This window comes from Eleginops maclovinus, chromosome 22 (genome assembly GCF_036324505.1).
Source record: "Eleginops maclovinus isolate JMC-PN-2008 ecotype Puerto Natales chromosome 22, JC_Emac_rtc_rv5, whole genome shotgun sequence".
Taxonomy (NCBI): domain Eukaryota; kingdom Metazoa; phylum Chordata; class Actinopteri; order Perciformes; family Eleginopidae; genus Eleginops; species Eleginops maclovinus.
This window is the reverse complement of record NC_086370.1, coordinates 6,553,869-6,564,770: the sequence shown is the minus strand read 5'-3', so window position 1 is coordinate 6,564,770 and position 10,902 is coordinate 6,553,869. Positions and strand designations below refer to the sequence as shown.

Here is a 10,902-nt window from a genome sequence, read left to right as displayed (position 1 = left end):
GCAGTGTTGGGTGTAACGCGTTACAAAAGTATGGGATTTCCAGTAATGTATAACTTTTTGCTGTGACGCACTTAATGCATTAAATGTGGGTAATATAATACCCTTTCTCCAATTCTCAGACATTCCGACACCAGAGAATCAATTGTGTGGGTAGAATAGTAACTCAGTGAGCCTGTTCACTATTGATTAAGAGGGCTGCAGAAACAGATTCGGGATTGAGAGCTGCAGGCTCATAATGGAGAGCTGCAGGCTCGGAGAAAAGAAGAGAAAAAGACAGGAGTGCGTGCAGGCCGAAGCAACGGAAGGTAACTTTCTCTGGGTCTGCTGCTTGAACCCTGAGAAGTTCAGAGACTCGTGGCAGTGTCGAAGATCTGCAGCCTCTATCCTCTGTGGAATCGCCGGCTTTTAGAAACGTGGCAGCCAAAACCCCGATAACACACCAATGATAAGGTGAGCTAACGCTGCCATAGAGACTCTTTCATACAGCAGGTTACAGGGCCGTGCAGAGGCTCCACTAACATGTTAATAATGACAAACACAGACGTAAAGTTACCGGTATCACATATTATTCAGCCCAGTTAAACGGAGCATGAGTTTAATTTCTAACTATTTTCCTAATGTTCAGCATGTACTGCCAGATAGATAGATAGCTTTTATTAATGAGCTGCAATAAATTACATTTTAGCATTTAAAGCCATACTTTGGCGGTTATTTTGGTGAAAGTAACTCAAAGTAACGCAAAAGTAGTGTAACGTATTACAGTTCAGAGACAGTAATAATCTAATGTAACGTATTACTTTAAAAACACAGTAATAAGTAATATGTACTGTATTACAATTTGGAGGTAACTTGCCCAACACTGGTTAAAGGTTAGATACCTAAGCAAAATATTACCCAACACTTTTTTTCAATAACTTGATGAAATGCTTAGGTATAGTCACACTTTATGGAGGGCCTTACACCCATCAAAATCAAGAAGGCTTCATGAAACCCCTGTGAAACTTTTGTGTCCCCTACATTAGGGTTGGGGTCACCTATGTATTTGATACAACGAAGGCATATCTAAGTAATCAGAGGATTATGTAGCTGGGGTCATAATTATATCCGTCATATCCTTGTTTGAAATAATGTGTAATACATTAAACAACTATTGAAATCAGAGTCTATGTCAGAAATAGAATGGGCATTTTCATAATATGCAAAGGTCCATATTCAAATTTAAGAAATGCACTGACATTTTACTCATATCCTTTTTTCTCCCACATCACGTCGAGCATTTTCTGGTAGAAAAAAATACATGTTTTCATTATCACTATTTTTTGTTCAAAGCCAATACTTAGTAAACTCTAAATTAATGTAATGTGATTAATAAAACAGTAGCCAAATGTATCCTCATACCTTATCAAACTCTTTTTGATATTCTACAAAAACCTTCAGAATGAGAGTAGAGAGAGCATTATGTAGACACACACACACACACACACACACACACACACACACACACACACACACACACACACACACACACACACACGGAATGATCAACTTAATACAGTGTGAGCATTTATAGATAGCCTTATGGCAAATTAACAGAAATTCTTAAATTACAGATGTCACATTTCTGGATGGGTCCCAGTTTAGAAAAAAAATCGCAATGGCAATGAGGTTAGCTACACTGTAATGGAAGGTTCAGTAGACAGTGGAGACATTTAGGTTAAACGGTGTTTCTGCAAAAGAGAGACTTCCTCAAAGTGAGACTTATCTCCGCTTCCCTAATGCCATAGATTACATAGGGAACACTGTCCCCTGGTGGTGAATGTACAGTACAACAGAAATGAGAATAGGGAGCAGTCGAGATGGAACTTCCTATCTTCTCAACAATTGGCCTTCTGTATCCATATATGAAGTTATGATTTGTAGGTTTGCTTTTGTCTCATCGCTAATAAAACTCTTACTAAGACTGCAGATCAGATTAGACGGTGAAACAATATAGTTTGTTCCCAAACCACCGTTTTCTCAGCTAATACTAACATTTATTAATGATTAATCATGTTTCTGTATATTCACCTTTCAGCAGCAATGTACACATCATTTAATGTGTTATAGGATATTTGTGGATATCAAATATATTTGTGGAAATGTGACCACAGACTGTTACTATGAAATTGATGTTTTCAAATCATTTACTTGAAATAGCCTACATATCTGAAATATATGAAAATCACATGTGCCCCTATTTACACACATCATATTTTTAGTAGCATCAAATCTACCTCCGTCTTCTTCTGGAAAACTTTACATTTAAAAATATCTTCAATTGGATCAACAACATTAAATTACAACAACATGGCCTGATTTCTTACTGTTAATGATTTAATCACTTGAACATTTAATTCAGAACGTGCTTCTCTGAGGAACAGTCAACATATTAAGCAGCTATTATTGTAAATGTTCTATAAGCATACATCTTTGTTCCCCAACTGCCAGGAGCTGGTGGTGTTTCCAGAATGCATTAGAGGAAACAAGTCGCACTAGAAGCAATAAAATGCTTACTGGCAGAAAACGGCTCTGTGACTGGCACAATACTAACGCAATAAAGTGATGAGACTTCAATTACAGCAGCGAAGTCTCTCCACTGATCTCATATTTACACCGAATGCTGATACCATCACATGGTCTTCATGAGATTCAGAGGTACATTCTAAATTTGGTTGAGTTTACTTCTACATACACAGTTCAAAGGACTGAATGTATCCGTCCGAGAGTGCCTTTGACTATACTTCACTCCACAGCTGTGTTTCTTAACAATTCAGAAGGAGTTCTCTATAATATATTTGACTATAGTGTGGTGCTTGGATTTCCCCTTCTAACAGTAATTGATTAGTTGTTGTTAGAATTCTGTCCCAACATCATGCTGTAGTTGGGAAGTCCAACAAAACCTTCCTCCAAATGTGCCTTCACTTCACTTCCATTACAAAACTGGAGTTTCCAGCATTGTTTTGTAGGGTTGCATTAAAAATATAAAGGGGCCCTGTTATGCTCTCTGGGATTCTCCTTTTCATCAAGTGTGTTATACAGGTTTGTGTGCATGTAAATGCTCTGCAAATGTTAAAATCCCTGTGTTCCATTTCCTGTGTTTACTTCTTTAACATAGTGACATCACTAAGTAACACATGCACTTCGATTGGCTAGTTCTCCAACCTATTGTATGTGATAGGTTAAGGGACAGGACATTTCAGATCCATATTTCAGCTAACCAATCAGAGCAGACTGGGCTCTGGTTTCAGACAGAGGGTGAAAAGAGGTGCTGCAGCACAGGCAATATGAGAAAAATAAAGAGCTTTTTGAACATTAAAGCATGGAGACATGTCCCAGTAGAGACAAATTACAAAATATGAAGCTGAATATGAGCATAGTAAATCCTGTTTTTGTTACAGGGTTCACTCAAAGGTTCAGTTCCTGTACTTGCGTAGACAGAAACCAGGCATATATGCTGAAGCACTGAGTCTCGATTAACTTATTTCTCAGTTTCACTTATTGCTCAGTTTCCTTTCATTTGTGAAACAGTGTTATTTGGACTGGAAAGAAGACCTTCCCAAGACCTCTGTGGCTCATTCTCCTCTCAGCAGCAGCGCAGCTAGAGGCCGGGACACATCCTCTGATCAGTCACATCAATGTCACAGGTGTTGTAACCGCTGGCAACAATTGCAGCTTTCCATCAGGAAGTCCTCTGCAGTGTGTGTGTGTGTGTGGGGGGGGGGGTCAACCTCAAGACTTAAACACACCAAGGGATGAACTCAGATGTGCTTTTGAAGGCCGATGTTAATGTGACCTGCAGTTAAGTTTCTTGTAACTTGCAGTGATAGTCTAATAAAAATATACTTTGTAAAACAGGACACATATCTTGTAAACTAAAAAGCTATGATGTTGTCACGCATCTATAATCAGTATAAGAACAAGTAAAGAATTCATTTGAGATCCAGTTTCAGGGGATTTATTGTTATTGCATATGGGAAATAGTAATTTCTCAAATACATTCTTGGATCTCAGACTCCCATGAGACCTGATAACCTTTAAGATTTAAAGTATTAGGCTAAAATAATATTTTGGGGGATACACTATTACATGCAGTATATAAAACAAAATAATATATAATATGATTAAAAACAAACCCCTGAAACACAATATATTTTCCTTCTAATTGTTCTTCTTTTTTTGGAAATATTGATTAATTTGTACCTGTTCTGACACTTTCAAACAAAACGATATGAGACGCTAAGAGGGAAAAATCACTTTTTGATGAAACTGCTAAAAAGCATTAGACATTTGAAATTCGTCTCTAAAAAGGAAATACTGGTTTAACCCTCAATAATGTGGTGTACCCAATCTTATACATGGATCACATGATTATAATGTTACACCTTGACCTGAAAATAACTAGTAACTACTATGTAATGTTAATGTATTTATCTTTGATCTATCTCTCAATAAGAACTATTTCATTAAAAGAACCTATGCCAATGTGATCATAGTAGTATCTTTACACATTTCCTCAATTTATAATGTATTTTATAAGTGAATTGAGACACAAGCGAAATGTTCAAATGTGTATTTTGTTTAGTTTAAACAACAAAACTGTAAAATAAAAACAAAGCCTGTATTGTCCTTAAGAACAACCTTCACAGCATTTCTTTTTTTTCCTGAAGGGACGTTATTAATGTTATGGGGGTGTGTAGCGTAACCTCCTCCTGTCCTGGTGTCACGTGACGCAGCTCTGGTCCTGATGCTGCTGTTCCCGGGATTCTGTATAGGGAGTGATTAATGCCACAAGCAACAGGATGAGTAGCAACATTGTGAACCATAAAATAGTGGGTTACAAATTAAGTGATATGTACAATATACACTCTACATGTATTATAGGAAAACAAAGCATGATTGTCATTAGATATACATGATGAAGTGTATGTTGTTGAAGACACATCTAAAATGTTTTCATTCGAATAATAAAATGTAGCTGAGGTACTAACAGAATTTTCTCTTAACATGGATACATTTAAACTTTTCAGCTTGATCAAAAATCAGACACGGTGTTATGGATGAAAACAAGAACAACTTTAGCTTCTTTAAACATGGTCACATCGTGATCGCAGATAGTCGGTTTAATGCTAATAACTTCAAGAAATAAATGGCTGTAACAACAAATATTTGTTTTGTTATTTAGATAGGTAACAATACACTCCCTTCCGATTATTTTAATGATATTTCCACCATGACCATTATCATTTATTCATTTCACAATCCACGGTTTGTAGCTTTAAGACCCTCCTTTCGCTGCTCTTTGGCACTAATCCCCTCTCATACAGAAACACGCATCATCGGTTCTGATGTGGAAATTCCCTTTCTGCCATTTAAAAGCTCCACTCTTAGGGCAATGTGAGCCCAGCGAGCTGCAAACACGAATACCAGGACAAAAATATGTAGAATAGAAGTTTGTGTAAAGAGGAGGACAACAGAAGAAAGCAGGCGTTGCATGTTTTTTAAATGGGAAATCTGTTTGGCATCTGGCGTTTCAAGGAGCCGAGCACCGTTGAGGAATGCGACTCGACGTGGGGGTCGGACACCGAGGGCGACGAGCCGGCGGCAGGTGGAGATGACAGCGGCATCTCCGGCTCAGTCAGCCCGCTGGCCAGCGAGCGGGCCGCCGGAGAGCCCGGGGAGAGTTCCCCGCAGGTACAGTGAGGGTTATTTGGGCTATGTATGCGATGACTCAACGGGGGACAACACAGGGGACACGGTAACATGTGTGCCCCGGCAGCACGTTATTGTCAAGGCCAGGACACAGAGAGGGCGACTGAACACGCTGTTGTGCGAGGAGACGAGCACACAGCTAATGCGAAACCAAATTCGAAAATATGTCATTTTAATGGTATATGGAAAGACATACACTTAAATGGTGTGAACTGTAGGCTTCTTACTACTCCTCATATAGCATCTAATCCATCCAGCAGCACTTCACTGTTACTGACACTTTCAAGATACACTGAAAAAACTCAAACGTTGACTTTAATTAAGTGTATTATGTCAACACATTTCCCTTAACTGAATTAGGGGAGTTGAAAGCAATAATATTAAGTTGAACGTAATATATTTTTATTAAAACTCAACGTTATTGCTTTCAACTTACCTAATACAGTTATGTGAAATCTGTTGAGATAATCCTTTTAAGACATTTTTCCGTGTACACCCCCAGTTATGGGTTGTAGTGTGCAAGTATTATATTGATGTCCTATAATGCTTCATGCATCTATGTGGTGATTATATGGAATATGCAAACTTAGCATTTGTGTCAGACTTAACACACATTTGCGATATCTAGTTGGTTAGTCTCAGCTGCTTATTGGTTTCCTCTTTATTTTTTACACTGTGTTAAACTTAATCTCCTTTTCATAGATTTTGGTCAAATCTGACTTTATTCAATGATTACTATTAGAAATGTTTTCTAAAAAGGATTTTTTAAAAGTCAGGATTCAGTTTGTAGAAAATAAATGTTGTTATAGGATCAGGTAAGAATCACAAAAGCTACAAACATGGCTATACAAAGAATACAATATCAGGAATCTTTTGCTTAAAGGTGTTGGGTGAAGACTTTAAAGGAATATAATGCCTGAGTTTTGGTAGTCTGCATGTATAAAATATATATATATATATGTAGAAAATAAAAATAGTATAACGGAGAGTGACTTTGGAGTATGGAAAAGTGGAAGTTAGCGTGACCCAGATTTGATTTGAGAATCAGATCTAGTTTCTAGCGTCCTTTTGTAGAAATTGTACGGCAGCGCTGATGTGAATTGTCCTCCTTTGCTGAGAGAAATGGATGATTGACCTCAAAAGCGAAGTCAGTGCTTTGTTCAGCTGAATGCCAGCTGAGTGCGGGATGTTATTCTTTCAGATGTGCATTTGAACTGAGCCTCTTTCTTTCTTTTGTCAGCTTACAGATTCTCCAGATTCCGCTCCAAAGTTGAAGAGGAGTTTCTACGCTGCCAGGGACCTCTACAAATACCGTCACAGCTACCCGGTACATGCACAGGAAAATAAAAACGTGTAAAAGTACAAATGTAAAAATGGAATGCCGGGTACTTACTTTATTGGTTACACCTGGCTTTGTTCTGTGTGCGTTTGCAGAACTACCGAAAGCCACGGCAACCCAATGAGTACCGTAACCTGCGCTTCTACTTGAACAAGATCCCTCTAGTGCCTGATGGTAAGATCAGAAACACAGACACACACACACACACACACACTGAAAAAATGTAGGTGTTTGTAAGTCACTGAAAGGTGTTGTTTGACTTGGAAAGATGAAAAGATTCGTGACTGATCCCATGTTCAAACACACACACACACACGCACGCACACACACACACTTTAGAAATGTGAGTGGCAGCTTATTGCCCCTGTTTCTTTTAAGGTATCTACATAGAGGAGATTCTGACCAAGTGGAGGGGTGACTATGACAAACTGGAGCACAATCACAACTACATTCAGTGGTGAGACATTTCATCAGTCTATTTGTATTCTTTTGAAACGTATATGTGATTGCAGAAACTTTTAGGAAGTGTGAATTGTTATCTGGTCACGTACAATAGTAACTGACACGTAAACCCTACTTTTTACTGTCTGGTAAATGAATGTCACCAAGATAAATCGTCATATAAGTCATGTTTGTATCTATGGGTCTCAGACAAAGGTAGACAAACCGGGTTAAAAAAAGAGGTAGCAAGTTATAGCTCTCTATCTGTTTAAGCTAACATTAGAAGTGTGAGAACATCCTACAGCTTGCTCGATTTAAAATGTTAAAAGAACAAAGCCGTCTCAGGCGATAACTCAGCATCCTCACAGCTTATGATGCACATAAAAAAACAGCATACACGCTAATAGGTGCTAGCATAGAGTGGTGCAGTGATGATCTATTGGTGGTTAGCATTGCAAGGACTCCCTCGACAAAACCAGTGGGATTTTTCTTTTGGAATTGAAATATTTGAGATACTAACATTTTTTATGATACTTACTCTCTTTGTTCAGGAGTAAATCCCGACTATTATTTTTTGCTGATTAGCAATATATTTTCCCTTTTAGCAGTTATTATTCAATATATAATGTAAATGTGTGTTTTTATCACTTCCAGAAATCTTTTTAGAATTTTTGTATTCCCTTTTGCTTGTGGCAGGCTGTTTCCATTGAGAGAACTAGGGCTGAACTTCTACGCACATGAACTGACTCAGGATGAGATCAAAGTAAGAGATGAAGAACAGTACTGTATAAAAACAGAGCTGTTATCCATATTAATGGAAGCAATATCTTCCATTCATCCAATACATTGTAAACATTTTAACAATAGGGATTGGACAGCTGTGATATTGTACCTGTGTGCTAGTCTCTGATCCGCTGTGTTTAATCCTGACAGGAGTTCCAAAGCACTCGGGAAGCCAAGCGGAGGTTCTTGGCAGCATATTCCCTCATGCTAGACTTCTACGGCATCAAACTGCTGGATAAGAGTGGGAATGTTGCTCGGGCTTCCAACTGGCAGGAGCGCTTCCAGCACCTTAATGAGTAAGGACACTAATATTAAAAACATACTGTGCATTTACACAGCTTTGCATTGCCATCAGAATGTGTGTGAACCTCCCATTGCTTCATGATGAGAGGGGAGACACGGTTTATATCTAATTTCCTCCTTCCTTGTAATATTATGTCTGATGTAAAATGTCATCTAATGCTTATAAAAGGTTACATTGTAATGGGAATTAAACCTAAGAGACACTTCACCTCCTCCTGCTTTGTTTTTCAGGTCCCAGCACAACTACCTTCGGATCACTCGCATCCTGAAGTCGCTGGGCGAGCTGGGCTACGAAGCGTTAAAGGCCCCCCTAGTCCACCTGTTCCTGGAGGAGTCGCTGAGCCACACCACTCTTCCCAACATGCAACACAGCGTCCTGGAGTACTTCGTCTACACCATCCGTCTGCCGGCCACCCGCAGGCGCCTGCTGCGCTATGCGCGCAAGCACTATCGGCCCGCCCACGCATTCCTGTGGGGGCCGCTGCCTAAAAAGCGAGGTGGGGGCGGGGGAGGGAGCACAGGTGCGGGGAGCAGCGGGATCAGAGCGCCCGCTCCGACGCCGGAGCAACAGAGGAGGGGGGAGGAGATGTCCCCATCAGCAGGGAGCAGGATTATTGTGTCTTCCCATGATGCCGTGCTGTACCAGGACGTGGCAGGAGGGGCTAAAGGCAGCACGGGACTCACCTCTAACATCTCCGGACTGGAGGGGGCGCTGATGATTGTGGGGGTCAGAGGGGAGAGGAACGAGTACAATGACATATTTCCTCTGTAGGTCTGATTGGTTTCCTGCAGAAAACATTAACAGCTGTCCTAAAAATGGACCGGCTAAGTTGTTAGGTAAGAGAATTTCATTTGTAATGCCAGAATGTTATTAGCAGTAGTTCTTACGCTTCGCGACTCAAAATGAAGACAGTAATTGTAAACACAGAGAGGTGTTATTGGAATAAATTCAGGTTAAGGGCTTACCATACACAATTGTCATGTCTTCACAGATGCATCTATTTAAGTGTTCTAAATATGGTGGGGGGGGGGGGGGGGACTGAGGTGTTAGTTGAGGGGAAAGTCATAAAACAATCCCAAAACCATCCAAACCATTAGAGCGGCACGATTTCAAAAAAAGGGCTAATTGTGATGATTTGAACTGAACGGTTTTTAATGGATCGGTATCTAACAATGATTTTGTAGAATACCGGTTCTGCAGCTCCATAATAAATTCAGATATTTTCACATATTTTACCTTAATTGTGTGTTTTGTTACAATTTTTTTTAATTGTACATCCTTGGTAGACACCAACATGACTGTCATGAGGCTTTTCCTAACCAGGGCTGGGATTACATTACAACCCAGAGAGAATATTGCCTTATTGCGATGGTTTTGGGTAGTCCTCAAACTCCTCCTCAAACACTGTAGCTAGAGCTCCATAGCAACAAATTGGATTGAGCTGACTGTACAGGTGCTGGGAAGGAACAATTATAATGTGAGATTTAAAGGAGATAGCAATACTTTAAAAAACATCAATTTTGGATTTGAAACCCACACTTTGTTGTTGATAATATCAGGCACAATTTTATATTTATCTAGCCCAACACTTTATTATACTCTCACCAATGAAAGGTAGCCCACTACTGAAAGTTGTACATAACTACAGATCAACAGACGACTTGTTAGAGGAAACAGATAAAAAGAGAGAGGCTTTTTATTGACATCACTGCTCTGTGACGAGCACCATGGAGGTTTCCTGCAAATAAAGGCTAATATATAGAGATAAAAATATGTCAAATTCAGCTGTTACAAATTAAAGGGAGCAGTGTTAATAGAAAGTCGATTTTTCTGTAATCCATATGAGGATAAACAATACAAATGTTTAATTTAACTGCTAGCAGAAATGTTTTCAAAAGGGAATCAGGAAGGAAAAGGCAGAAGTACTTTACAAAACTTTTACATGATAGCAGGAACCGTCCAAAATAGCTGCTGTCACTTTAAGAGCTCTTTATTTCAACTGCAGCAGATGCTCTGATCATACAGGTCATGTGATCTTACAGGTCATGTGATCTTACAGGTATTGGGTGGTGTGTTGCACTTTTTTGACAATCTGTGTCTTCCTATTGAAAGGGTTTCTGTAGACGGTTGATTTATGTGTAACGGTCAGGAACTTGCCACGTTATGAATATGACTGATTGTTCTCATATTGACTCACCTCACAATAATTAGGCAGTAATCCTTAGTTTTTTAATATATAAAGATATGATGTGGTTCTGCGGTTGACTTTATCCCTGTGAATTTGACT

The 10,902-nt window shown here is 39.2% G+C and overlaps 1 protein-coding gene and 1 long non-coding RNA gene across 3 annotated transcripts; one reads left to right on the top strand and one right to left on the bottom strand.

Moving 5' to 3' along the window:
* Positions 1-3,993: 3,993 nt before the first annotated feature.
* On the bottom strand, positions 3,994-9,615 carry LOC134859234 (uncharacterized). Of its 2 annotated transcripts, none has more exons than XR_010165061.1 (4): positions 8,824-9,615; positions 8,421-8,599; positions 7,142-7,255; positions 3,994-4,803 (listed from the first exon to the last, which is right to left on the bottom strand). It is a non-coding gene; the product is annotated as an uncharacterized LOC134859234 (long non-coding RNA). The 2 variants fall into 2 exon arrangements; XR_010165062.1 differs by having other exon boundaries at positions 8,862-9,615.
* On the top strand, positions 5,387-9,845 carry ogfrl1 (opioid growth factor receptor-like 1). The gene is made up of 7 exons (XM_063875614.1): positions 5,387-5,730; positions 6,989-7,075; positions 7,183-7,261; positions 7,466-7,544; positions 8,225-8,291; positions 8,462-8,607; positions 8,846-9,845. The coding sequence occupies exons 1-7, from the start codon at positions 5,542-5,544 to the stop codon at positions 9,384-9,386; spliced, it is 1,188 nt and encodes a 395-aa protein (XP_063731684.1). The 5' UTR covers positions 5,387-5,541; the 3' UTR covers positions 9,387-9,845.
* The last annotated feature ends 1,057 nt before the right edge of the window (positions 9,846-10,902 follow it).